This window comes from Lycorma delicatula, chromosome 1, assembly GCF_047948215.1.
Source record: "Lycorma delicatula isolate Av1 chromosome 1, ASM4794821v1, whole genome shotgun sequence".
Taxonomy (NCBI): domain Eukaryota; kingdom Metazoa; phylum Arthropoda; class Insecta; order Hemiptera; family Fulgoridae; genus Lycorma; species Lycorma delicatula.
Window position 1 is genome coordinate 133,956,257 of NC_134455.1, and position 26,909 is coordinate 133,983,165.

At 35.7% G+C, this 26,909-nt stretch overlaps 1 protein-coding gene across 7 annotated transcripts in view; it reads left to right on the forward strand.

The window, feature by feature from the left end:
- LOC142322441 (17-beta-hydroxysteroid dehydrogenase 13-like) overlaps window positions 1–26,909 on the forward strand; it is a 164,718-nt gene that overhangs the window by 75,076 nt on the left and 62,733 nt on the right. For all 7 annotated transcript variants that reach the window (XR_012755866.1, XR_012755877.1, XR_012755876.1 and 4 more), the window contains exon 3: window positions 24,886–24,965. Coding sequence is in view for 1 of the 7 variants with exons in the window: in XM_075361538.1 (XP_075217653.1) it covers window positions 24,901–24,965 (65 nt within the window). In the remaining 6 variants the exon portion in view is untranslated. The remainder of the gene's footprint in view (window positions 1–24,885; window positions 24,966–26,909) is intronic.

Below are 26,909 nucleotides of genomic sequence, written 5' to 3' on the forward strand. Positions count from 1 at the left end.
TCACACCGAACTCAGACCCTAGTTTTCGCTTTGTGCAATTTCATGGGGGGTTAGTTGCCGATCACAGTCGTGTATTTTCTGAATTAATATACCCAGATGAAACCACGCTTCATCTGGAAAAAAAAACGTAATTTCGATGATACTTTGGTATCATCGAATACATTTTGGTCGATAAAACGTTTAAACTGTTGACAGTTTATTTAGTCTTTTGGTATAATCTATAGGTTTCAATTCTTGAATACATATTCCTTTGTAGAGAAAACATTTCAGTTCTTTTCTCAGCTTTACCCGTATGAGCTTTAGAAAGTCCGATATCTTGCTGCATTGCTAACTTACGCGTTAACATTGATGGACTTTTGGATATAGCACTCAAAATATCAAGTAGCTTCTGTTCGTTTAGTTTAAATGGTCTTCCAATTCGATCTGCATCTTCAATAGTGCCTGTTGCTCGAACGTTTTCGATAAGAGTTCAAATTGTATTGCGGTGAGGAAGAAAAGTATTTGGAAACTTTTCAGAAAACTTGTTCTTCACTAATTTAATATAATTGTTACCTTCGTAAAAGACTTGTTTAACGAGAAAAACGCGTTTCTATGTTGAAAAAAACCATTACATTTATCAAAGTTATTGATGCCTATAAACGAAAAAACACGTTCAATCACAACTCAACAACTGACGTCTTTGTTCATTACTGAGCAATGCCCTTTTTGTTTCTTTTTTTTTAAAGAGGTGAAGGAACCCCATTTACAGGCGTGTAAGCAGTGTGGACTCGCTAACAGGTTCCGCAAGATGTTATTAAATGCGTATGTGTTCCTGCACGCTACCGACTAAACTTCCTGGGGGCTTCTCCCCTTCCTGGGACTGCTTATAAAAACATTTTATCAGAAGAAGGAGGAATCACCCGCACACATATAAGGGCATTGCTCACTCAGTAATGTCTACAGGGCAACTAACCTAACGCTAAAGGAACAGAATCCAGAATATATTTCTAAAGCATATTGCAAAGCTACTTTCCGAACCCATTGTACAAATAAAAATATACTTATATTTCTAGATAATAGTTAAAATTAGGGTTTAAAAGGCTGGTAAATTTTTGTTAAATTAGTTAAAATAGAGCTTTATATATTAGTAAAAGGGTTTTACGTGGGAGAACATTTTTCCGGTGAAAAAATTGATTCAGACAAGCTCTAATTTTACAAGATTTAAAAAAAATAATATTAATAGGTATACCATTTGATTAAGACTCTTTCAAAGGTCAAATACAATTTGATTTTGTTCAAACTGAATAAATATAATTATTTTTATCATTCCATAAAAATGTATGATCTAATACAACGCCTAAAATAAATAAATAGTACCCGCTTACGTGCTAGCATCTGTAGAACATCCTGACCCCATAGGGGAAGACCACTTCCATGTGACGATTTCGGTCGCCATGCCATCTCCTCCGTACTTAGCTTTGATAGACATTACCGGAGGTCATCTTCAAAAAACTTCGGCAAAAGGCATCTCTCAGCCTTGTTCTTTCCAGTCAGGATGCCACCGATACGAACGCCACATGTGACATACCCATCGGTGTACTACTATCTACTATATAACTATTTAAAAACAAAACACATGTCCAGGTCTTTAACAAGACTGAAAAGACAACTAGAAGGAACTGAAATCGCAACTATGTACCCAAAATAGGAAAAAGTTAAGTTTAATATACAACGTTAGTAAGAAACAATAATAAAGCATAAAACCAAAAAAAAATAAACATAAACCGTAATACAACACAAAAAAAATAGGATAAGGTAAATCCAAGCAGAACCGTTTACTCCTTTGGTAATCCTTTTCCTTGCCAATTAAATGATGAAATTCTCAACGATCTTCCACTCCGCCCGGTTCCTTCAACTTACACGGAGATCTAACAGCGACCCGATAATATCGAGCCAGCAAATACTCTTCGTAAGCATTATCGTACTTAGAGCATACGTAAACATGATAGGCATCGTCCAACCGTCCACATTGTAGACACATACCCGAGTCCATAAAGCAGGGTCTTTTCAATCTGTCTCTGAAAGCACCATGCCCAGAAAGAAATTGCGTCAAGTACTTGTTAGGTACAGGTACTTGACGCAATCTCTTTCTAGGTATGGCGCTTTCAGAGACAGATTGGTAGGTTCTTACAGGGGCAGCTCTGCTCATGAGAGGGTGATTCGCTGAGGTAGGCCACTCTTGATGACTGACCGGGGAACCCCTGAGTTCATAGGTTATAAAAAAAAGACTGAGACCCGGCTGGAGCCCTCCCTAGAGAGGTAGTACGGTTAGAGGCAGGCATATAAAAGACCCAGTTCCGGCCTACTGGGTGAACGGCACTATGCGGAGAACGGCGTAGACGGTCTCGCGGGGTCTCGGTAGGTTAGAGGCAAAGGCAACCTCTGAGGGTGTGCAATGCATTAACTGATCCACCCTCCTACGTATGGGAAAAAAAACACTTGTTAGGGTGTATCCAAGAGGCACCCTCAAACCAACAACATCTGGAAAAAGTTCATGCGTATAAGGCTCACTCTCTGTTTCACCTCAACTGGCCTGCTACAAAGCATTGCCATATTGTTCAATTTCCCGCACTTTCTCTGGAGTCAACTCACCGGACTTCTTAGCGACATAATGGTTTCACTCTTGCAATCACCAAGATTTCCTCCCGTGAAATCGTACGGTAACCACCTGTTACTGTTAACAATAAAAGGCATTGAGCTCTCAATAATGTATCCCGATAACTTGTGAATTTTAGTGTATCCACTCAAAAAGGCGCCGCATATAGTATAATAGCCTGAAATACGCCTTTTACTTATACAGGATACTCATGGTCTTGAAATCAAGATCCCAATCAGGATTGACCACACGTCGTATTTAAAAGATGGTACTACAGGCCTTCCCGTACAGAAGTATCTGTAGAACAGTAGTCTTATGTTCAGAAGTACCAGGTTCGAAACGCTGTTACTAAAGTTTTGTTTACGCTACAAGTAATTACATATCCATTGTAGTACCTAGTTTTTTTGGGGTTTTTTTAGCGTCCGGGACCACCGTTATGTATTACATCACAAGATAAGATGAAATGGAAATTTTGTTGCATGAATGTCATGCCTGACCGGGCACTCCCGTCAAAAAGGCCGGTATCCCTCTCAGTAACTGTTTCTGTATTACTATAAACTACAAACTGTGTACTAATAAATAATGTTCTTTAATTTTTTTTTTTTTTTTTTAAATTTATTTGTAGAGCGATTAAATTTTACATTCTTTATAAATGCCAAGAAAATACATTTATATCCCTGTCAGCTAATTTTTATGAAAAAATGTTCGCTTTTATCAAAAAATTACACGAGCGAGTTTAACAAAGATTTTTATGATAATTTTTATAAAATTATACTGTAACTTTTCATTTTGTGACAAATAATATAATTATTATGCTTATGAAATAGAAAGTTTATAATGAAAAACAAAATTAAAATGTAATTATTAAAAAAAATAACAAGAAAAGAGTTAATTTACTGCATGCAAATAACAAATGTCAAACTACGATAACTTAACTTTAATTGCGTGAATTAACTAATTCCTGAATCAGTAATTTAGTTTTAACTGTGAATAAAGAACACAGAGAGATGGAAAGAGAGAGAGAAAGAGCGAGTGACAGAGTAATAGTAATAATATTAAACTTTAAATGATGAATTTTGGTTTCGTGACGTCATTACAAGACACGATTTTGATTGTTATCATCAAATTGTAATTTAAGTAAAAGAAACTTTAAAAAAAAATCCTTAGCAAATTAAAACTATCATTTGAATTTAATTTACAAAGCTTTGCTTTATTACTTTTATCGCCTAGATAGCGTTATATCAGAGCTATAGATCTAAAAGGGAAAGTATTGTAGTCATTCCAATTTGGGCATATTCGATTTTCACTGTATCTTTCCGTTCTGACACCTAAGGATCCCAAAAAACTGGATATTCCCGTATTTACAAGAAGATTTTGATGAATTCATTTTCCAGCAGGATGAATCACTACCGTACTGGTATCTTTAGATTCAAGCATTTCTCAATAAATAAGCAACGATGGACCGCCCTAAGGAGTTTTTTCGATTTTATATTTCACCGCTGGCTATCTTACTGCCTGTGATGTGTTTATTCTGAGGATTTCAAAAAGATTCTGTTTATGCCTCACCTTCACCGTGGATTAACATTTAAACCACTTAAAAAACAGTAGTGGCTGTAGTAAATCCAGATATGATCACTCGAGATTGGGACGAATAGATAGGATCATTCCCTCCACCGGTGATGGTCGTGATCGTAACTTGATAATGCCAGGCAAGACACCATAATGGGACCTGATGAGGGTGCGGGGTTTGTCCCCGGCTCCTGCGCGGACCGGAATGAGGTTGCGTTCCCTTTGTTAGGTGACCTAAATTGGTTGACTTAATTGGCTGTTAGTCTGAATTTCTATGTTGCGTAAAACATAACTTCGATTGGTATGAGTGTAGTACTGATTTAACTTTAAACTCGTTCGTTTTGTGAGGCATTCACAGTCTCGAACGGTGTTGTCAAATCTTTACTAGGAGCGGGGTTCGCGCTTCCGCGGTTTCGGTCAGTTAGTTTGAGGGAATCATGTTAGCTTGTATGTGAAGATTGTCCGTTTGAGACTTACGTAAAGACGAAATTTGATTTGTATTTTACCGACGCAAATTTCTGCCGAGGCATTTACATCGGTGGCATCCCGACCGAGGCCTCACTGATGACTGTGAGATGTAATCAGTTAAAGGGTCTAAAGATGACCTCTGGTAAAGGCCCTCAAGGCTCGGAAAGGAGAGGGTGGTGTGGCAACCGTGAAGTGAAGTCACAGGGTGGGGGGGGTCTTCCCCCTACGGGGTTGGGATGCATCTGGATGATGCCATATTGAGCATTTGAAAAAATGTCATATTCTAACACGTATTTTATAATTCCCCGCAAGTTTATTTGTTCATTTATTAAAAAAATAATGTCTCTTGCAATTGGATGATCTTTTTAATACATCTTATGTAATCGGGATTTCCCTAAATTCAATAAGAATTATATAACAGGATAAATTCATAAAACTAATGATGATTATACTAAATTTATTTTTTTTTTTTTACGTCATCTGCAAAAAACGTAATTGTATACGTAATCTTTACACATTAACGTGCATTATAGTGAATCACTCATCACAATCTGACATGAGTCAAGCTCGTTTACCACATGACTCGAAATTAGTAATATGTTTATCATTCCTAAAACCTTTTTCTTTATTTTTAAACGTATATGCATTTACCATCTTTTTAAAGGTTTTATAACCATTAAAGACCATATTTCATAGATCAGTACCTCCCATTTTGGTATCGAGCCCCGGTTAACTAAGATAGTCGCTGTTAGAATAAGAATAGGATAAATTGAGAACTCTCTGATGGTGCTGCGGTATGAAAGGGTGTAGGCATCGACCTCGCACTCGCAAGCAGACCAAATAGAAATAGGATATGTTTTCATTAAAACTTATTAAATTTGTGAATCTTTTTTTTGATTTTTCAGTAAATCAGGAGGACTTTCATTAAATTGAATTGTAGGACAAAATTGTCGATGTCAATACTTGTTTTGTTGTTATTAGAATAATAATTTTGATGTAGACTCAATAAAGTAAAAACTTGAGTACATAGTCCATTTGAGATTAGATATGGGAAGATTTTTTGTGAGAACTTTCGGTGTTAGAGGAAGGTGTTAGATTAACCCATCGGCTTGGTTTAGTGGTAAACAACAATAAATAAAAACAATTAATATTTATTCAAATTGAACGTAAACTGGATGACATGAAAACATAATAAAATTACATCAATTTTCTCACATAACTCGGCTATTTTCTAACCAATTTAAAAAAATCAAATGTCATTTTGTACAAAATAAAAGGCTTAATATCTTAGAAAATAACATAAATTTTGATAAAACTTATGAGATATAACGGATTGAAAAATAAACATGCAACTTTGTAATTTGCAAAGGTATTTAAGTCCTGATTTTTTCTAATTTTTAAACTTTATTACCAAGACGCTTAAGCTCCTCGCTTCAAAAGAAGATCGAGGCCGTCCAAAACATCGCGTTGCGGACGATCTTTGGAGCTCCGTGGTTCGTCAGGAACGCCACTCTCCGATCTGATGCGAGATTTCAATCCGTGTCCGAGGTGGGGGTGGCGCAGGCGCGCAGACTGTTCGGGAGAGCGGCTGTGTCCGAACACAGTCATCTTCGGGACATCTGCCGAGAGGACCCAACTCCGACAGTTGTAAGGAAGCGGCCTCACGCCGTACTGGACGAACCACCGTGATGGTGCGGTGCGGTAGCCGAAAATCGACAAACCAGGCTTAGGGGCCTCCATATCGCATGAGCCATAAACGGAATAGTGCGTCAGACGCGTTTCCGGGGTCGCGAGTGAAAAGTTTTCGCGAGTTATATAGTTTGAAGACGTCAAACACGGTAAGTCGCGCATAAAACAAAAACGCGGTCTAAATTTAAAAAAAAAACTTACAGTAAGACAAAATATCCCAGCAATTGCGACTCCTCCGGAAAAGGGGACGCATTGCTCTCTCCTTATAGCTAGTGCCCCGTTGTGGCGTATTCCTGCTAGCCTATTAAAGAGTTAGCACCGAAAGGACTTCAGTGGACGGTCTGAAGGGGAATTACGTCGGGAGGACAGGCTATATAAGCCTAGCCTTCCGCGGTCGGCCCATGAAATGGGTTCGATAACGCTGGTTTAACAACGGATTGGAATGCAATTAAATCCGTCTTAAATTCACTAAAATAATAATAGACAAAACTTGAAAAATTAGATCCGAGATTAAAAAATAACCCTTTTAAAAACAAGCCCGATTAGAATGATCCAGCAGCAAGGGACTCTGTCCAGGTTCTGCGATAAAGTAGGGAGTAATAGACTCCTGCCAACTTTGCATTCCATTCCAAGACGCTTACCAAATATTAATCGATTCGTCTATCCGAACTTGAAATATAAATTTTTATATAAAAACAACAAAATGGCAGACAGGGGGAGAACGAAGGAGAAATTGCCATTTTTCCGAGGGGATTTTTTTTTTAGTTTTACAAGTAGAATCTGAAAAAGTATAGCCAGCCCATTATCTTAGAAACTTTCTGTGTAGAAACAGAAATATTTAGTATTTAACACATGTGGTTTGTTGAATTTTTTTTATGCATGGTATAGCCATGAGACAGGACAATCACCGTTCTATTAAAAAAAAAATATATATACACACACACACACACACACACACATATATATATATATATATACATACACACACACACATAAGTTGCATAACACGATTTATTATGTTTAATATTCATTAACCGTATCATACTATATAAAGAATTACTTAGATGTAATTGACGATTCAGGTGGCATATACGTATCTGAAAATTACGTTATAAGTAAGCATATGTTGATATAACACGTCATAATTTGAATACTCTAATCATTTGTAAAGCATATATTACTAGTAACTATAATCTAATTCTTACGCGTTCTTTTCTCTTTAGTGTTTATACCTGGTGATAAAAAAGTATGGAAACAACATTATACTTCATATCTGAGATGAATGTGAAGGCAGAAAGAAATGGGGTTCTACATAGTTTCAAAAAATCTGCATTATAATGGTATTTTTATTTTTCCCCGCCGCCATCTTGGATCCGCTATTTTGAATCAAATTTAATTTTTTTACTTCTTTGTACGAAGTGAAGGAAGCATTGTGTTCGCAAAAAATTTCGGTTTTCAGATTTCAACGAAAATGAAAACCATTTTGACCTTACCTGAATCCATTTTGCTCGTTTCGGCGTGACGTCTGTACGTACATACGTATATATCTCGCATAAATAAAAAACCATTAGCCGTAGGATGTTGAAATTTTGGATTTAGGACTGTTGTAACATCTAGTTGTGCACCTCCCCTTTTGAATGTAATCGACTTGACCAAAAATGTTCAAAAAAGCCCAAAATTAAAGAAAATTTGGATTTTTTAACTTTTTTTTAACTGCAGTAATAAACTCTCGTCGAGAGGTTTTTAACAATATATCATAAGTATAGTTATTTTCATTAGTTCCAGTTATAGTCAAATAAAATATTAATTAGTGAAATATTTGAATCTTACAAGTGAAAGACATCGGTTCGAATCAGACTTCATTTCTTTTTTTTAACTTTTTTTAAATTTTAAATATATTGATTTATTAATAATTATTAATCACTGATTGTAAAAAAAAATGACAATAAGTAATAATTCAATGATAACAACAAAAACAACGTTTTTTTTTTATTAATATAATAGGCGATCCACCTCTGTAATTAGTTAATTCGTTCGTATTTTATTTAACAAAACTGAAAGTATTCAATGGGAAATTTTAGTTCCTTGGTTTGACCAACTATACAGATAAATTGTTCGGTCTGTATATCCCTGAGTCACTTTTAGTGTATTGAATTGAAATAAAAACGAGACATCGACTGCGTACTAAATTTAATTTTAACATAAAACAGACACTAAATGATAGGTGATAAAATTTCGATTAATATTTGACGACAATTTTGTTGTCGTCGAACACATCGGTCTGTGATATGAGAAGTTTTTGTTGTCGTCGAACACATCGGTCTGTGATATGAGAAGTAAGAAACATAAGGTGCTTGCGCCGTCGGCGTCGTTCACTGAGCGCGCTGTGCCAGCTTTGCGACGCTCTCAAAACAGTCTCCCTCACTCGGAACCGGATATTGGGGTACCTGTGCGTGGCCCATAATCTCCCTTTCCTACAATATGCGTAATTTATATTTCCGGCTGGATTTGCGTGTGCTGAGGTTGCATATTGAATTTTTATACTTTTTTACAAGTTTACTTTAATTTTTTACACGTAAACATTGTTAAAAATACATTTATTATTGCTTAAATCGATCTATCTTAACAAAATTTAAACACACAAATCACTGCGCTATCACGTCTAAGTCGTGAGCTACACTGAACTGAAATGAGGGAGAGCACCAGTTTAGGGCGATCTGCGCTGTGCTTCCTAAGGAGAAAGCACAGCGCAGATCGCCGATCTTCGCAGATCGGGTTGGCAAGGGCCAACCCGATCGCCAGTGACGAAAACTCAAAAGTGGTATTGGTAAGTTGACCATGTAAATTATAAAATGACACCGCATTTACGTCCCTAAGACTAATAATTAGGGAGTTATTAAGGCAGGATGATATAAATCGTTTCGTTTCTCTAAATATTTCTGATCTGGTACCCGTTGTGTGATTTTGAAGACATTTCACGTCAAAAGACAAGATTGTTCAGTGACAGTTATTTAATTGGTTTAATCCAATCGGATAGAAAGCCACAGTATGTTGTTTGTTTTCTTGTCAAAGAATGAAGGCATCAAAATAAATTCCACATTTGGAATCTAAAAATCCGTATCATAAAAGCAAACCCTTGGAATTTTTCGACAGAAAATTACATACTTCAGAAATCAGCAAGCTTCTATTTGTAGATCAAGTTACACTGATTAAAGTACATTTGAAATATCTCATCTCGTAGCATTAAAAGTAGCTAAGATGTCCAAACGCCATACAATCCTAGAAAACCTTATATTGACCTGTTGCAATTGAGATGATCAGTGCTTTAATAGAAGTGAAAGAAGCAAAAACTTTGAAAAAAATTCCATTTTCTAACGACACAGTATCAATGACATGGCTGTCGATGTTTGTGATCAGATAATTCAGCAGCTGAATTTTTTATTATTCAATTTCGTGAATCAACAGATGCGGCCAACATTTCTCAGTTCGAATATTTTGTGAGATATGAATTTGGTAGAACCTATTTCAATTTGCTTTTGCGTGTTTCTATCATAGATTCGCGTATAGAAAAACTTTTAAATGAAAAACAAATGCATTCTGACAAAGTTTGGTCAAAATCGGTCCAGTAGTTCTATTGATGTAAGGTGATTTAGAGGGCGACAACGAACGAACACATGTACATACGAACATGCGAGAAAATACAATCAGGTTTTTTTGGGCTCTTTAGGTGTCAAAACATCAAGATCCGGTGAAAACCGCATATGCACAAATTGGACAGATTATAATACTTTCCCTTCTAAATCTATAGCACTAGACGGGAAAGGAAAAAATATTTTCTTCAAACGGGTATTTTTTTAAAATAAATATTCTTCATTTATATACAAAAACAAACCCTGAAGAAGAAATTAAAAAATAAATAAATTGTAAAAAAAATAAGATAAAAAAAAATATTAACTATTTTGAAAATAATTTTTAATTCTGTGCAGTAATTAAAATAATTAAATAAAATAATTTCATGATTGAAATTATCATATAAAACACGATACGTAATAATGTTCTAAACAAACAGTATTCTTCTTTAAAGAAAAAAAAAGAACGGTAGTAACATGTGTACGTGCACACCTTCTAACGGAAGTTTGACGCTTACGTCCCTCAGTATAAAAAAAAAATGTAACGTAACACAAGCAGTAAAACAAACTGAACTGAGTGAGTGAATGAATGACCGGACGCTAAGCTCGGTCGATTGTGCTTTCACAATTTTCTCTCTCCACTACACCACCCTTTTACAATTCTACTTAACTCTGAAACAGAGAAAGTAAAAGTGAACAGAAACGTTTAGAGAGAGTAAGGAAAGGAGAATGCTGTATTATTATTGTTAACTTTATACATTCACGTAATCTTACGAAAAAAGTAGATAGTATAAACTTTCATGTATATTACACTTTTAATAAAAAAAAAAAAAAACATGATCTGTTTACAAAGCTATTTACAACTAAAAATGTTTAAATAAGATAAACAATAATTTATATATATATATATATATATATATATATATATATATATATATATATAATTATATAAAAATTTATATCTCAACTTCAGATAGAGAAATCACATTAATATTTTGTAAGCATCTTTGTAATAAAGTTGTAAAATTATCAAAAAGTCAGGACTTAAATACTTTCACAAATTACAAAATGGCTGCCATTTTTATTTTTCAATCCGTTATATCTCCATAAAAAAAAATTTTATCAAAATGTATGTTATTTGCTAAAATTTTGAACAAAATGACATTCTATTTTTATAAATTGGTTAACAAATAGCCGAGTTAAGGCAGAAAATTGATGTTGTAATTTTGTGTTTGTTTTCGTGTCTTCCACTATAAGTTCAGATTGATTAAATATTAATTGTTTTTATTTCATTCTAATATTGTAAATTAGTATCAGATTAAATAATCATTTTCTCACAATAAAATTTAACATTACATAATAATAAAATTGATATTAATTTTTCCCTTAGGAATAATTTTACACAGCGACTATTATCTTGTTAACAATGTGCTTCTTTCAACAGAAATGGTACTCAAAACTATCACAACCAACGGATCTGAAGCGACGAAAATCCGCATGGTACCTTCCAAAGTAACCATCAACAAAGCTTTCCTGGACATATGGGCAGGTATTTTGAATGACTATCTTTTGGGTTTTGTCATTCTACTAAATCATTTAGATGGAGAAAATTATCTTGCTCATTTGCCGACATCTTCCACATTTTTGGAACCTCTACAATTAAGAGGAAATATGTGGTTTCACCACGATGTAGCTCCAGTACATCTCAGTCCAGTTGGTATCAGATTTCCTGCATGAAAGTTTAAAAAAATGTATAGGCCGCGGGGGGCCAGTGCCTTGGCCTGCCCGATCACCTGATTTAAACCCTTTTGACTTCTACCTCTGAGGCCGTTTGAAATATATTGTTTATTCATCTCCAATACTCAATATTGAAGTTCTGCTTAAAACGATCCAAAATGGATTTCAAGAAATTAGGAATACTGGAAATTTTGAACGGTTAAGACAATCTCTCAGAAAAGACGTATGTAATCTCTATTGATGGACACATTGAGCATCTCTTATAACTTTTAACAATTGCTAATTGTTTATTTTAAAAAAGTATACCTAATGTTCTACAACAATTAACATAAGATTATCACATGTAGTTGTTTTATTTTTTTTAATTATTAGGTTTATTATTGTGAGAAAATTATTACTTAATTTGGTACTAATTTACTTTACTGGAATTAATATTTATTCAAATTCAACGTAAACTGGAGGACATGAAAACAGAAACAAAATGACAACATCAATTTGTGTCATAACTCGGCTATTTAATAACCGATTTTAAAAAATAAACTGTCATTTTGTACAAAATAAAAGGCTTAATATTTAATAAAATAATATAAATTTTGATAAAACTAATATTTACGGAGATATAACGGATTGAAAAATAAACATGGCCGCCGCTTTGTAATATGCGAAGGTACTTAAGTCCGGATATTTTGCTAATTTTAAAACTTTATTACCAAGACACTTACCAAATATTAATGTGATTCGTCTCTCCGAACTTAAGAAGTAAATTTTATAAAAATAACAAAATGGCGGACAGTAGGAGAACGAAGGAGAAATCGCCATTTTTCCTACGGATATTTTTTGTTTAGTTTTACAAGTAGAATCCGAAAAAGTATAGCCAGCATACCATTTTAGAAACATTCTGTATTATATATATATATATATATACATACATACACACACACACACACACAAAAGTATAATTTATTTATATTACACTTTAAATTAAAAAAAACATGATCTGTTTACAAAATTATTTACAATTAAGAATGTTTAAATAAGATAAGTAATAATTTATATATATATTGTTGTCGATTGGCTTCGATAGCTCGTTGTAATTACTAACCTTATGGTAGCCCTGTTAAGGGCTGTTTTTATCGAATGGCTTCGACGGCTCATAATTCATAACCTTGTGGTGGCCCTGAAAAATACCGTTTTTTGCGTTAGCTCTGAGAACAACTGTTGGGTCCGGAAGCTGGTCTACGGCGAAGTAGGAGAGTTGCGGCTCGTCCATTGAAGTTCCACCGGGCTTTCCCTCAGCGGCAGTTGGGTCCCCACTACAGCGTGGCAACGGTGGCCTCCAGACCCCCGCAGTGTCGGGTCGGCGTCGGTCGTCCGCTGGCGCGGTCGAGGCGGTTCTCCTCGAGCGATCCCACGCTGGGCCGGCTCCTGCTGCTAAGTCCGTCGGCCAGGGCGATTGATGCCCGGCGAGCTGGAGCTGGAGCGGGGTGGTAGCGTCCGTGCCCAGCATCTCCCTCGGCGGGCCGGCCAGACCTGCTGCTCCGGCGGGGATGTTGGCATCCGCCAGGAGGTCCCACGTTGAGCCGGCCAGGGAGCTTTTTTATCTTCTTCGTTTTCTTCTTAGTCTTCTCCAGGTGCTGGTCGACGAGAAGACTAAATTGGATTTTCACTCTCGTGCACGCTTTTTTTATTAAAGCCTGAGAGTGGTGGGGCAGCAGCGCTGCAATGGTGGGAGAACTACGCGGTGGGAATGATGCTTGTATCAGCGTATCACTACACTGTGCGCCAGCTCACATCGTTGCTCCCGTGGTAATATATACATATATAAAGAGAAACAGGGTTTTTGTTCGGGATAAACAAAAAACTACTCTATCACTCTATCAATCGTAAACAAATTTTTAGCATGTTTCTTGCCATAACTAAAAGGTTTATAGATATATTTCATCTCGGAAAAAGTATATTATGCAGTAGTGGAGATTTGTCGGTTGAAGCACAAATTTCAATGAATTGAATTAATGAACTGTGAACTATGAGCCCCTATTACTGTGTTATCTGTGTTTGAATCGAATGATTGAAATCAAGTAATGAATAATATTACAAAAATAATATAACTAAATTTACGTTAAATAAAATAATAAATAAATTTAAAAAAATCTCTGTTTAACAATAATAGCCTTCCCGTGGGGACTGACTGTGTGAGGCTAGGGTGAAGAGATATGCGAGCACCTCGTGGGAGGCTAGACCAATCATCACCAACTGGTAAACGGGGTGTCCCTGGGTCGCTGTTTTAGGAGGTGCAATGGGGTGCTGTTATAATATCTTTGTAAACAATCGTCCGATTTTCCAAATTCAAACGTAGTATTTGTTAGTAAATTGAAAACTAACTTTTGCACGCATCAGGTACACTCTCGATCTAACAGATCACGGTTATTCGAAAATGTATATATATATATATATATATATATATATATATATATATATATATATTGTTTGTTATCACATCACGCAAGAACCGACCGACCGATTACTTTTAAATTTGCAGGATACATTCGTGTTATCTGAGGGAAAATTTTAAGCTATCGACCGAGGCCCTAGCTCCAGTTAAAAAGTTAAAGTATTAAAAATATATAAGATATTCATTAAGGAAAATATAGATTAATCATTTTACTTCATTATTATAATTCCGTCACCATGGTAAAGAAATAAGTTATGAATTTTTCGTAAAGGTGTGTGTACTTACCATAGTTACCATAGTTACTATTATTTATCTTGTGTAATTCAGTTTCTTTTACAGGTTTCTATAAAACCTGAATACTATCAGGTATTATTTATCAGTATTATTTTCACAACCATGAGGATAACGTTCAGTACGGGGTCCAGGGGTTGGAGCCCTCTGGGTAGATGGTAATGGCGACCAAAGCAAGCTCCGAAGGTGTCGAGGGCGCCGGTTCCTCTGGAAAATTTTGAATGGCGAGCAAAGCGGGCTCTGCGGCCATGCGGTAGGCTTCTTGTCCCCAGGAGGGCCCCAGGAGCCACTAAGTTAACTCAGGAATTTGCCCGGCTGACCTGCGCCCCAAAGGTCTAGATACTGGCTAGACCGTCCGGCTAGTGTAAATATATACGAGGTGTGTGAGAAAAGTAATGAGACTGACGGTTTTAATTTCGGGGTAATATTTAAAACATCTAGCATTTAAAACTACTAAAACCATCATTAAACAACTAAAAACGAACAACAAAACGAAAAAGAAACAGAACTATTAACGAAACTGCAATAATAACCACGAATACTCGGAACAAGAAAAACACAATCGCAATCATCAAGAGCTGAACCTAACCTAATTAATTATTTATTACTATCTAATCAAAACATTACTGTTGATTAGTCAAGGTTAGCGAGCGAAGCGAGCGTAGGTTAAGTTTGGTTAAATTATATTTCCATGTTTACGTATTATTTACTAGTAACTATTTTTACGTAAGGGTAGATTGCTCTTTATTGGCGCATTAGCGCAACTTCTGCTGCGGTGGCGTTAATACGTAAGTACCGAGAAAAGTAATGAGACTGACGTTTTACTTACCAAAGTTTTTATTTTTTTCAAACAATATTATCCCCTTCAAAGTAGTTCCCTTGGGCAGCTATACACCGCCGGAGTCGTTGTTCCCATTCCTGGTAGCAGTGCTGATAGGCTTCAACTGGTTGGTCACGGTCTTTTGAATGTCCTCCAGAGTTCCAAAATAACGTCCTTTTAAGACATTTTTCTATTTCGGGAAAAGAAAAAAGTCACAAGAACCCAAATCAGATGAATACGGGGGTTGAGGATTCGTAGGAATGCGTTTTGAGGTCAAAATTTCCGTGATGAAAATGGTCGTTTTGACACGGGGTATTGTCATGATAAAGCATCCATTTGTCTGCAACGTCTCGTCTCACGCGAATCACTCTTTTCCTGAGCATTTCAAGAACACCTTTGTAAAACACTTGGTTGACAGTTTGTCCTGAAGATTCTTTATGCCCGATACCCCTACTGACAAAAAAAAAATCGGCATGGTTTTGATCTTTGATTTGTTCATTCGACATTTTTTCGTTCGAGGAGATGACGGAGTGTGCCACTCTTCGCTTTCAAATATCAAGGATTCATCACCTGTGATCACACAATTGAAGAATTCTTGGTTATTGTCGATCCTCTCACGAAGATCAACGCACACGTTTCTTCGATTATCCTGTTCCGTTGTGGGGTTTTTCGGCACCAATTTCGCACAAACCTTTCGCATGTTAACTGGTCACTCATTATCCTTATTGTTAATCGACGGTCTCATGTCACAAGAACCCTCACACGCTCAACGTGTTTTCGGCCTTCCAAAAATAATTTGTGCCAGCGGAAAACTTGTGCTCTTGATAAGCAATGTTCCTCATAGGCCTGTTTCAACTTTTCAAAAGTCACACTCACGGATTCCCCGAGTTTAATACAAAACTTGATTGCACAACGTTTCCCTAAATTCCGATGCTCCATTTTCGTAACACACACAACAAGAACACAACTTCACTGACGGCGCGGTCAAAAATAATGTGTTGGTTGAACGTAGTTGAAACTCGTACTGAACATGTGGAAGGGATGAACAAACCGGTCTAGCACAGACCGGTAGACACAGCGATGCCAGATCGCTCGCAATGTTACCAATCTCATTACTTTTCTCACACACTTCGTATATTTTCAGATAAATTTAAAAAACATTTTTTTTAATTATACTGTACACTGAATTGTCACCCGCATCCTCTTTAATTAAACTATCTTAAAGAGGTTTTTTTGGCAATTGTTTTTCTGTAATTTTTTATTTTAAATATTTATCTCATCTTTATTATTGTTCTGAAAGAATCTGATAATCTGGATTGGGTAGTGATTACAGGACAAAAAGAATCATGAGAAAATAAATTGAGTAGAATATTCAAGAACAATAAAATAGTACAATTACAATGTAAAAAATCCATTGTGTTCTCCTTATTAATTTATTGAATTAACTTCACAAAAATTGAATAATGTAATATTGTAACTTACATTAAATATATCATATTTTCATTATTATATTTAACTTTTAAGTAAACTTAATTCATGGAGATAGCTCTAAGAAAGTATTCCGTCAAACATATAAAATAACGTTTTCTAATACGATGAAATGACATAAAAAGAATACCTAATACACAACATAAAATAATTCTTAAGTCTATAGATATACTACCAAAACTGAACGTCACAGTCATTAAACATTAAACGCACAATCCACGTGAATAAACAAAACGTTTAATACTAAGTTTAATGTTGGAAACCTAAAATGGTCGCACGGCCTCGCCTTCTGCTACATCACAATGAAGTCGATAAAGAAGCAGTACGTAAAACCATTAAAGAAATTCAAACTTGTTTACTATAAAACTTATAACTCAGAGTAACAGACTCAGATTTATCCTTTAATGTCACGTGCTAATCCTCAATTACATGAACTATCTTGTACTCTTTAACTGAAACTACATTTTTTTTGTTGAAAAAAGACGAAAAAGAATGTCTTCAAACGATGACTAAATATCGTTGTTCTAGGAATTTCTTCTGTTACAAAGCGTCCTTGTAAACAGTAATTTTGGTTAATTTTTGTTTAATATAAGTGAATATTTCATATTTTGTAAAATTTATACTTGTAAAATATAATTTTATAAGCAAAAATTAATAAGTTAATTGCTAACTTATATAACAAACTACCGAGAGGGTTGCGTAAAATCAGCTGCTTCGAATTCTTGTTGGTTTGGTTTCGTGGTAAATTTGTGAAAATGGCGTCATCTCAAACAACGTTGTGTGTGCGACCTTGACCGAAAACTGAACAATTACATTGCACGTATTTTCTGAGTACCTTTATAATTTTATTGAAATACATTCATTATTTTTTTTATATTTTCGGCTATTTATTAAGTCTGATACTCATTAAACATTAGAAATGAAATTTCCAGTACATATGATTACCCTTTTTACTTCCTTGTACGAAGTATTGTGATCACGAAAAATTTCCGTTTTCAGATTTCAACGAAAATATCCATTTTGACCATCCCTGAATCCATTTTTAGTAGTTTCGGCGTAACATCTGTACGTATGAATATATCTCGCATAAATCAAAAACGATTAGCCGTAGGATGTTGAAATTTTGGATTTAGGACTGTTGTAACATTTACCCCCTCCTTATGATTACAACGGCTGGACCAAAAGTATCAAAAAAGCTCAAAATCCAAAATATTTGGATTTTTACATTTTCTTAACTGCAGTAACAAGCTTTCATTGAGAGTTGTTCAACGATATATCATAAATGATTCTTATTTTCATTGGTTCCAGAGGTATAGCCAAGTAAAATTTTAATTAATGAAATATTTAGATCTTACAAAGGGAATAAGGTACATCGGTTCAAATCCGACTTCATCTCTTTTTTTTTTTTCTTTTAACTTATTGATTTATTAATAATTATTAAGGTTTAATTGTAAAAAAAATTACAATAAATTCAATAATAACAATAAAATATATACATATATTTAAAAAAATCAAAAATTATTAGTGAAATAAAATTTTATGTACCTTTAAAAATGCAGAGAGCTACATTTTCTTGGAAAAAAACAACTGTAGTTTTCCATTGCTTTCAGCTGCGCAGTACTCAGAGGATTGAGTGATGTTGATATGGCCGTTTAAGTCGTCGTAACCTACGCCCTTAACAACTACTGAAAGAGCTGCTGCCCTCTTTCAGGAAGCATTCCTTAATCTGGCTCTCAACAGATACCTCTCCGATATGGTTGCACCTTCGGTCCAGCTTTTCTGTATGACTTGACACTCAAGCCCCCTCCCAACGACAAGGTCTCATGATTCATAGAGGGAGTTCTTAATAGTTGAAGAACATAAGAAAGAGGCCATAATAAGAAAGGGAGTCCGACAAGGATGTTCACTATCCCCGTTACTTTTTAATCTTTACATAGAACTAACAGTTAATGATGTTAAACAACAATTCAGATTCGGAGTAACAGTACAAGGTGAAAAGATAAAGATGCACCGATTTTTTGATGATATAGTAATTCTATCTGAGAGTAAAAAGGATTTAGAAGGAACAATGAATGGCATGGATGAAGTCCTACGCAAGAACTACCACATGAAAATAAACAAAACGAAAGTAATGAAATGTAGTAAAAATAACGAAAATGGACCACTCAATGTAAAAATAAGAAGAAAAAAGATTATGGAGATAGAAGAATTTTGTTATTTGGGAAGCAGAATTACTAAAGATGGACGAAGCAGGAGCGATATAAAATGCCGAATAGCACAGTCGAATCGAGCCTTCAGTCAGAAACATAATTTGTTTACATCAAAAATTAATTTAAATGTCAGGAAAAGATTATGAAAGTATATGTTTGGAGTGTTGCTTTATATGGAAGTGAGATTTGCACGATCGGAGTACCTGAGAAGAAAAGATTAGAAGCTTTTGAAATGCAGTGCTATAGGAGAATGTTAAAAATCAGATGGGTGTATAAAGTGACAAATAAAGAGATGTTGCGGCAAATCGATAAAGAAAGAAGAATTTGGAAAAATTCTAAGAAGAGCTTTATAGGTTACATATTAAGGCATCCTGGAATAGTCGTTTTAATATTGGAGGGACAGGTAGAAGGAAAAAATTGTGCAGGCAGTCAACGTTTGAAGTATGTGAAACAAATTGATAGGGATGTAGGATGTAGGGATACATCCATTTTGAACATTCAATTTTGACTAGCACTAGATAGGGAATCTTGGAGAGCTGCATCAAACCAGTCAAATGACTGAAGACAAAAAATAAATGTAATTTGATAGGCGTACAAAGAAGTCTACTGATGTCCAAATCAGATTTATTAATTTTCCAATAATCCGGATGTGGCCTTGAAAAGTTCAACCCGAATCATCGACGTTCCATTTTATTAAAAAAGAATTCAAGAGGATAAATTTTGAAAAAAAAATTTAAACAAATTATACGAAATTTCAAATTGGAGTTAAACCGGTAAACTGGTTCATATAAAATATTCCCTTGTAATTATTTTTTTTATCTTCCGCTTAGTGATTTACGTGTTTATTTTTTTGTCTGTATGTATTTGCACGTGTACGCATTGTTTTTGTTTTTATTGTCATCAAAGTAGAAAATTATTATAATGTTATATAATTTGTATGCGAAGCTCGTTTTTGAAAAGGAATGCAGATATAACATATATAATTTACATCAGTATAATCACAATAAATATTATTGATTTCATCCGGCCATTTAAAATTTAAAACAGAAATAAAAATAAATAAAACGGAAGAAAAATAAGAAGTTTTAATTTATTTAAAATAATATGGTATAAAAATCTTATTTTCACATTCATTTGCTTAATTCTAAAGATCATTGAACTTTTCTGTTATATTTTTCCTGTTCATCTTATCTCTTTCTATTTTCTGTACGTAATTTTTTTTTTTTTTTTTTTTAGCTATCATGATACTCATAGCGTGGATGTTATACTTAGATTTTACTGTTCCACACCAATGTATGGTACCAATGTGTGTGTACACACACACATTGTTCCAGGGTTTCAACTAAGGTACTTTGTTGTCTCTGTTGTACGCTGCCCCATTATGGGCCGATGCGGTTAATGTCAAGCGCAACAGAAGCAAATTAACTAGCACTCATAGGAAGTCGCTACTGGGCATAGTTTTGGGGTACCAAACTTTATCGTATGATACACTGTCCGTACTTTCTTCGGTACCCCCGATTAAATTGCAGATCAAAGGGCGAAAACTAAGGGCGTCCGGTGTAGCCAAAGATGAGGCCAATTCTATAATATGGGAACAATGGAAGGTGGCATGGGTGGGTTCAGCAGTGGCCGCAAGGACCAGAAGAATTATCCCGGACCTAGTGCTTGGCTAGATCGCTCTCATGGCGAATTAGATTACCACACAACGCAACTCATGTGGGGATATGGTGCGTTTGACCAATACCTGCAGAGGTTTGGGAGGAGAGAGACACCCATCTGCTGTTATTGCGATGCGGTTGACGATGTCGAACACACTATTTTCGTGTGCAGGCGATGGGAGGAACATCGTATAAATGCAGGACTGATACATACCCGACCGGAGCAGCTCTCGGAGTGGCTCTTGGCTGTGTCCGGGAACTGGCATAATTTTGCAATATTTGCAAGAGCAGTCCTCAGAATAAAAGAAGATGATGCAAGACGACTGTGATACTGAGGGTTTTAGTTTATAGCAGGGCAGGGTGGACAGCCCCGTTCCTGAGGGCTCACATGCCCTGGTGTGTGGGTTCCCGTGATGGAGCGGGAACTCCTGGGTTCCGTTAGGTGTGGATTAATGAAAAGACCGAGACCCGGCCGGCGGTGTTGGTTCCCTAATATGATTCGGCTCCTGAGCCGTCGGTTTGAGTCTGGCAAAAGGAAAGACCGAAACCCGGACTCCGGTGGGGAGGGGCTGAGAACGGCATAGCCGGGCCTCGTTTCTTCCGTCGGAGATTAGAGGCAGGACACGTCCCCGAGCCGAGTATACTTAATTGGATGTCCGGCTCGTGGATGTAGGAGGAAAAAAAAAGGTATTCTCAGTGTATATGTTATTCTTGTGACGGTCTATTTTCCAGTCATTCTGTAGTTAACTTTAATGTAGATAATATTAAACAGAAGTTAGCAAATCCAAAAAAAATATGATTCTAAATTTTAATTTTCAATTAATATTAAGTAATCAGATTTTTCACCAAATCTATTATATATACACATACGTAATAATGCCTATTAAATTACACATACACATTTTTAAAAGTACATAAAATTTTATTTCACTGATAATTTCTGATTTTTTCATATTTTTCTTTTTTATTGTTATTTAATTATTATTTATCATAAATTTTTTTTTACTGTCACAGTCTAATAATTATTAGTAAATCAATATATTTAAATTTAAAAAAAGTTACAAAAAAGGAGATGAAGTCTGATTTGAACCGGTGTGCATTCCCCTTACAAAATCAAAATATTTCATTAATTAAAATTTTATTTAGCAATTACTCTGGAACCAATGAAAATAAGTACCACGTATGACATATCATTGAGAAGCTCTCAATGAGAGCTTATTACTGAAGTTAAGAAAAAGTCCAAAATCCAAATGTGTTTGGATTTTGGGCTTTTTAAATCCAAAATGTCAACATCCTACGGCTAATCGTTTTTAATTTATGCGAGATACATACGTACATACATACAGATGTCACGCCGAAACTAGTCAAAATGAATTCAGGGATGGTGAAAAAGGATATTTCCGTTTAAATCTGAAAACCGAAATTTTTCGCGATCACAATACATCCTTTACTTCGTACAAGGAAGGAAAAAGGAAGATCAACATTACTTTATTTCCTATTCACAATGAACTCACCAAACAACTTCTCTTAGTTAACGCAGATAAGAATACTGTAACACTTCTATCGCAAAAGGAAATGCACTCTTAATGCACCATTCGTTTGCACGCTCTGATTGCCTTCCACATTATTCGAGCTCAGGAATCATTTATATTCTTAGTTCCTAGAGATTGTTTTGACGTAACAGCAGCCTATGCATCACGCATAGGCTGCCATTTTACCATTTTTAGAAGCTTCATTATTCATCACATTATGCTATTGCCGGATTACTAAACATTATTTGTTGATTTGAAGGGTGAATAAAAACAAAGACATTATGCAAGGTGTGTGAGAAAAGTAATGAGATTGATAACATTGCGAGTGATCTGGCAACGCTATGTCTACCGGTCTGTGCTAGACCGGTTTGTTCACCCCTCCCACATGCTCAGTACGAGTTTCAACTCCGTTCAGCCAACACCTTATTTTTGACAGCGGCATTAGTGAAGTTGTGTTTTTGTTGTGTGTTACGAAAATGGAGCGTCGGGTTTTAGAACGACGTTGTGCAATCAAGTTTTTTGTTAAACTTGGGTAATCCACGAGTGTGACCTTTGAAAAGTTGAAACGGGCCTATGGGGAACATTGCATATCAAGAGAACAAGTTTTTCGCTGGCACAAATCATTTTTGGAAGGCCGAGAACACGGTGAAGATCAATCTCGCTCAGGGAGACCATCAACTTCAAAATCTGACGAAAACGTTGAGCGTGTGAAGGTTCTAGTGAGATCAGACCGAAGTTTAACAATAAGGATGATGAGTGAACAGTTAAATTTAAACACTTTCACCGTACATCAAATTTTGACAGACGGTTTGAACATGCGAAATGGGTGCCAAAAAACCTCACAACGGAACAGAAGGACAATCGAAGAAACGTGTGCGTTGATCTTCTTGAGAGGATCGACAATGACCAAGAATTCTTCAATCGTGTGGTCACAGGTGATGAATCCTGGATATTTGAGTACGATCTTGAAACAAAGCGTCAAAGCGAAGAGTGGTACACTCCGTCATCTTCTCGACCGAAAAAAATGTTGAATGAGCAAATCAACGATCAAAACCATGCCGATTTGCTTTTTTGACAGCAGGGGTATCGTGCATAAAGAATTTGTTCCTCCAGGAGAAACTGTCAACCAAGTGTTTTACAAAGGTGTCCTTGAAAGGCTCAGGAAAAGAGTGATTCGTGTGAGACCAGACATTGTAGACAAGTGGATGCTTCATCATGACAATGCCCCGTGTCACACGCCCATTTCCATCACGGAATGTTTGACCTCAAAACGCATTCCTACGGTTCTTCAACCCCCTTATTCACCTGATTTGAGTCCTTGTGACTTTTTCCTTTTCCCAAAATTGAAACTTGTTTTAAAAGGACGTCATTTTGGAACTCTGCAGAACATTCAAAAGACTTTGACCGACCAGTTAAAAGCCCTACCAATTGAAGCCTTCCAACGCTGCTACCAGGAGTGGGAACAACGACTCCGCCGGTGTACAGCAGCTCAAGGGAACTACTTTGAAGGAGGTAATATTGTTGTTTGAAAAAAATAAAAACTTTGGTAAGTAAAAAGTCAGTCTCATTACTTTTCTCACACACCTCGTAGGTAACGTTGTAATTATTTCTTCACCATATGCTACAACATTGGAAATTCACTTTAACACCGTTTTGAAAATTGTATCCAACAAGTGGCGCCTCCCATTGGCGATGCACTGATTTACCATAATTCAGAAGCGTCGATCGACCAAGGGATATGTTGGCTATTACTTGTCGAATATTCTCCTTCAGTTCAGCAAGGGTCCTTGAACAATCGGTGTACACGAGGAATTTTTGATAACCTCATAACAAATAGTCACAAAAGGCTACATCGGGTGAACGCGCAGACCACTGAAGATCACTCTTCAAAGAGATCAGGCGCCCAGAGAAATTTTCCCGAAAAACACGCATTACAGTTCGCCCCGTGTATGCTGTGGCTCTATCCTGCTGAAACCACACATCTCCAACATCCATTTCATCAAGCCTTGGCAAAAAAAAAAAAGGGCAGCTGCATGCTTTCGTGTCGAGGAAATGCCTTACCACCTCGATGTTTTGGAGGTGATCTCACGGACCTTTCCCCTGATCCTCTCTTTTCAACACTGCCGGTCTTCTGAATATGTTTTCCCACGTAACAAACGATTGCCGACCAGGAACACGAGCTCGGGTGACAGTCTTGAAGTGAGCATGGAATGCTCGCTGCGTGGCGACGATCGAGCGACCATTCGAAAAGTAAGCCTCTACGACAACCGTGAGCTGTTGCTTCGTCCACCAGCACCGAGAATGCGGTGCTGGTGGAAGGGAGAGAAATTTTCCTGACGTACCCATTCGAATGAGACCATCTAACGGCCAAACCTCGCTTCCTGGTACCTAATTCAAATTTGCAAATTATGCTGCCACACCCTGGTATATATATATATATATATATATATATATACGTTGTTTGAAATTAATTTATTCTAAACTAACAGAAAACGCAAAAGCATGCTAAAATTTATTGACTTAGTTTATATCTTTTAATAAAAGAAATTCTATTTTTCTGATATTCTATTATATGTACAGCCCTGAAGATGATGAGTAGCCACTGAAACCGGAATGTTTGATTTGTGATTAATAATATTTAATGATAATAATTATATTTTTCGTAGATGATAATTTAATTTGTTTTTTCTTTTTTTTTTTGTTATAGCTGAATAATAAAAAGATGACATCATTAGCTAAAAAAATAGGGGATTCAAATACCGGGCCGAAAGATCCTCTCGAATACACGTAAGTGAACAATTTATATTCATAATAGTATACAACTAGCTGCAGATAATAGTTATGCAACTAGCTACATAATAGTTTACGACTAGCTGGCCGCTGGCGGGCGGCCAGGGCAATCCGCCCGGCGCCTCGGAATGGGATTATTAGCTGTAAAATTGATTACCTCTTGTGTAAAAATACTTTTTTTTGAATAATGAAAATTGATATAAAGAAAGTTAAATTAGAAATTTAACTATAAAAATTGATACTAACGAATCGGGATTTTCCGGTAGTGATCGGTATATTCCGCTGCTAAGCTAAGGGACACATACAGATCCACATACAAATTCCCCATAGTAGGGTAAGGTGATTTTGTACTTTTTTTTTTTTTATTAATTTAATAAAATTTCTGTAAAATACAATTGAAAGATTTTCTTTTGACAAAAATAATATTTTATGGATGAATTATTAAATAACACCAATTAAAGTATTTTTAATAACACCCTGAATAATTTATGTATCCTGTTCAAGATGTTCATAAAGTTGTGCTAATTATATAATTTGTACGTAATCATATGTATTTATTTGTTTTATAATTAATTGCATATTTTGTGATACCGCTTGGATTATGGTTTTTTTGTTCTCTTTCGTTTTTTTCCAGTGATCTCTTATACGTTTGGAGATGGACTTTTCCTTTTTTCTGACCATTTATTTCCTCGAAATATACTTTGGGTTTTTCTTCCTGGAAACTTTTAAATTTATTTACTTTCTCTCTAAGGTCGTTTCTATCAAATATTAAGTCATGTTTAATTTCTATCAGTTACAGCTCTGTTCTAGTTTGTCCTCTTCAACCTTTATCTTGGTCAGTTTTCCTATTTTTTTAAAAGATTAATGTATTTTCTTAGCTAATCTTTCTTCATTTATTCTCTGAAGGTAGCCATAAAAATTAATTCTTATTTTCATTCTAATTTCATCAGTTATTTTTGGACAAAAATTGTACAGTTCAAAATTTGATCTTACCCATAATTCTGTCGATCTTTTATATATTTATTACTAAAGTCTATCTAGAAGGCTTCGCTCCCTGGACCCCCGTGGCCAAGTTGGTGCAGACGAGTCCGGAGGCCGACCCAAGGATTCCCCAGGGACACAGAGCTCGCTTCGCTCACCATTCCCGTCTAGCACGACCCCAGTGTTCCATCATGTCATGAGAATAAAGCTGATAAATAACAATTAAAGAATTCAGGCTTCGTAGAAACCTGAAAGAGAATAATTATAAAAGACAGAATAATAGTCACTATGGTAACTAATGTACCCGGACCTTTGACCTTCACATTTTATATTCCAGGCGTTATCTGTCTTTAAATGGGCATATTTGAACTTCTTCTAAATGATCGCTAATTTTTGCTTTAATCCCTCCGGAATACCATCAGAAATGATTATTTCGTTATGCGCGAACTGAAATAGGTGTGCTTACATTTTTATTAAACCAAATGTAAAAAAATCGCAAAAATATTCATTTTTTTCTCCTATTTCCCTAGATAACTCGATAGCTGTTAATTTTATAAAAAAGGTTGACAGAGAAAAAGTTTTATTAATAAATTTTACACACAATATCATCGGTTACAAATCGAAAAATACGTTATTATTGATGGAAAATTAGCATTAACTCTCAAAAAAAAAAAAAAACAAGATTTTTGGGAATTTTTTTCGAGTACTTATATTACACATTGGTTTCCTTGACATTTCTCCCGCCACTATTCCATTCGATCGTCCTAAAGCATAAGACCGAATTTCTATGCCATTAACGACAACTGAGCCTCGAACAGTTTAGCGACCAGTATCCTAAATAGCTCCTAGAGCTTATCTAACAGCATGAGCGGACTAAGCGCGATGCCATACGCCACGTGCTTACGTGTCCCAACCGCTTACTTTTCATATATTTGCTAAAATGGATGGACACACCCTGTC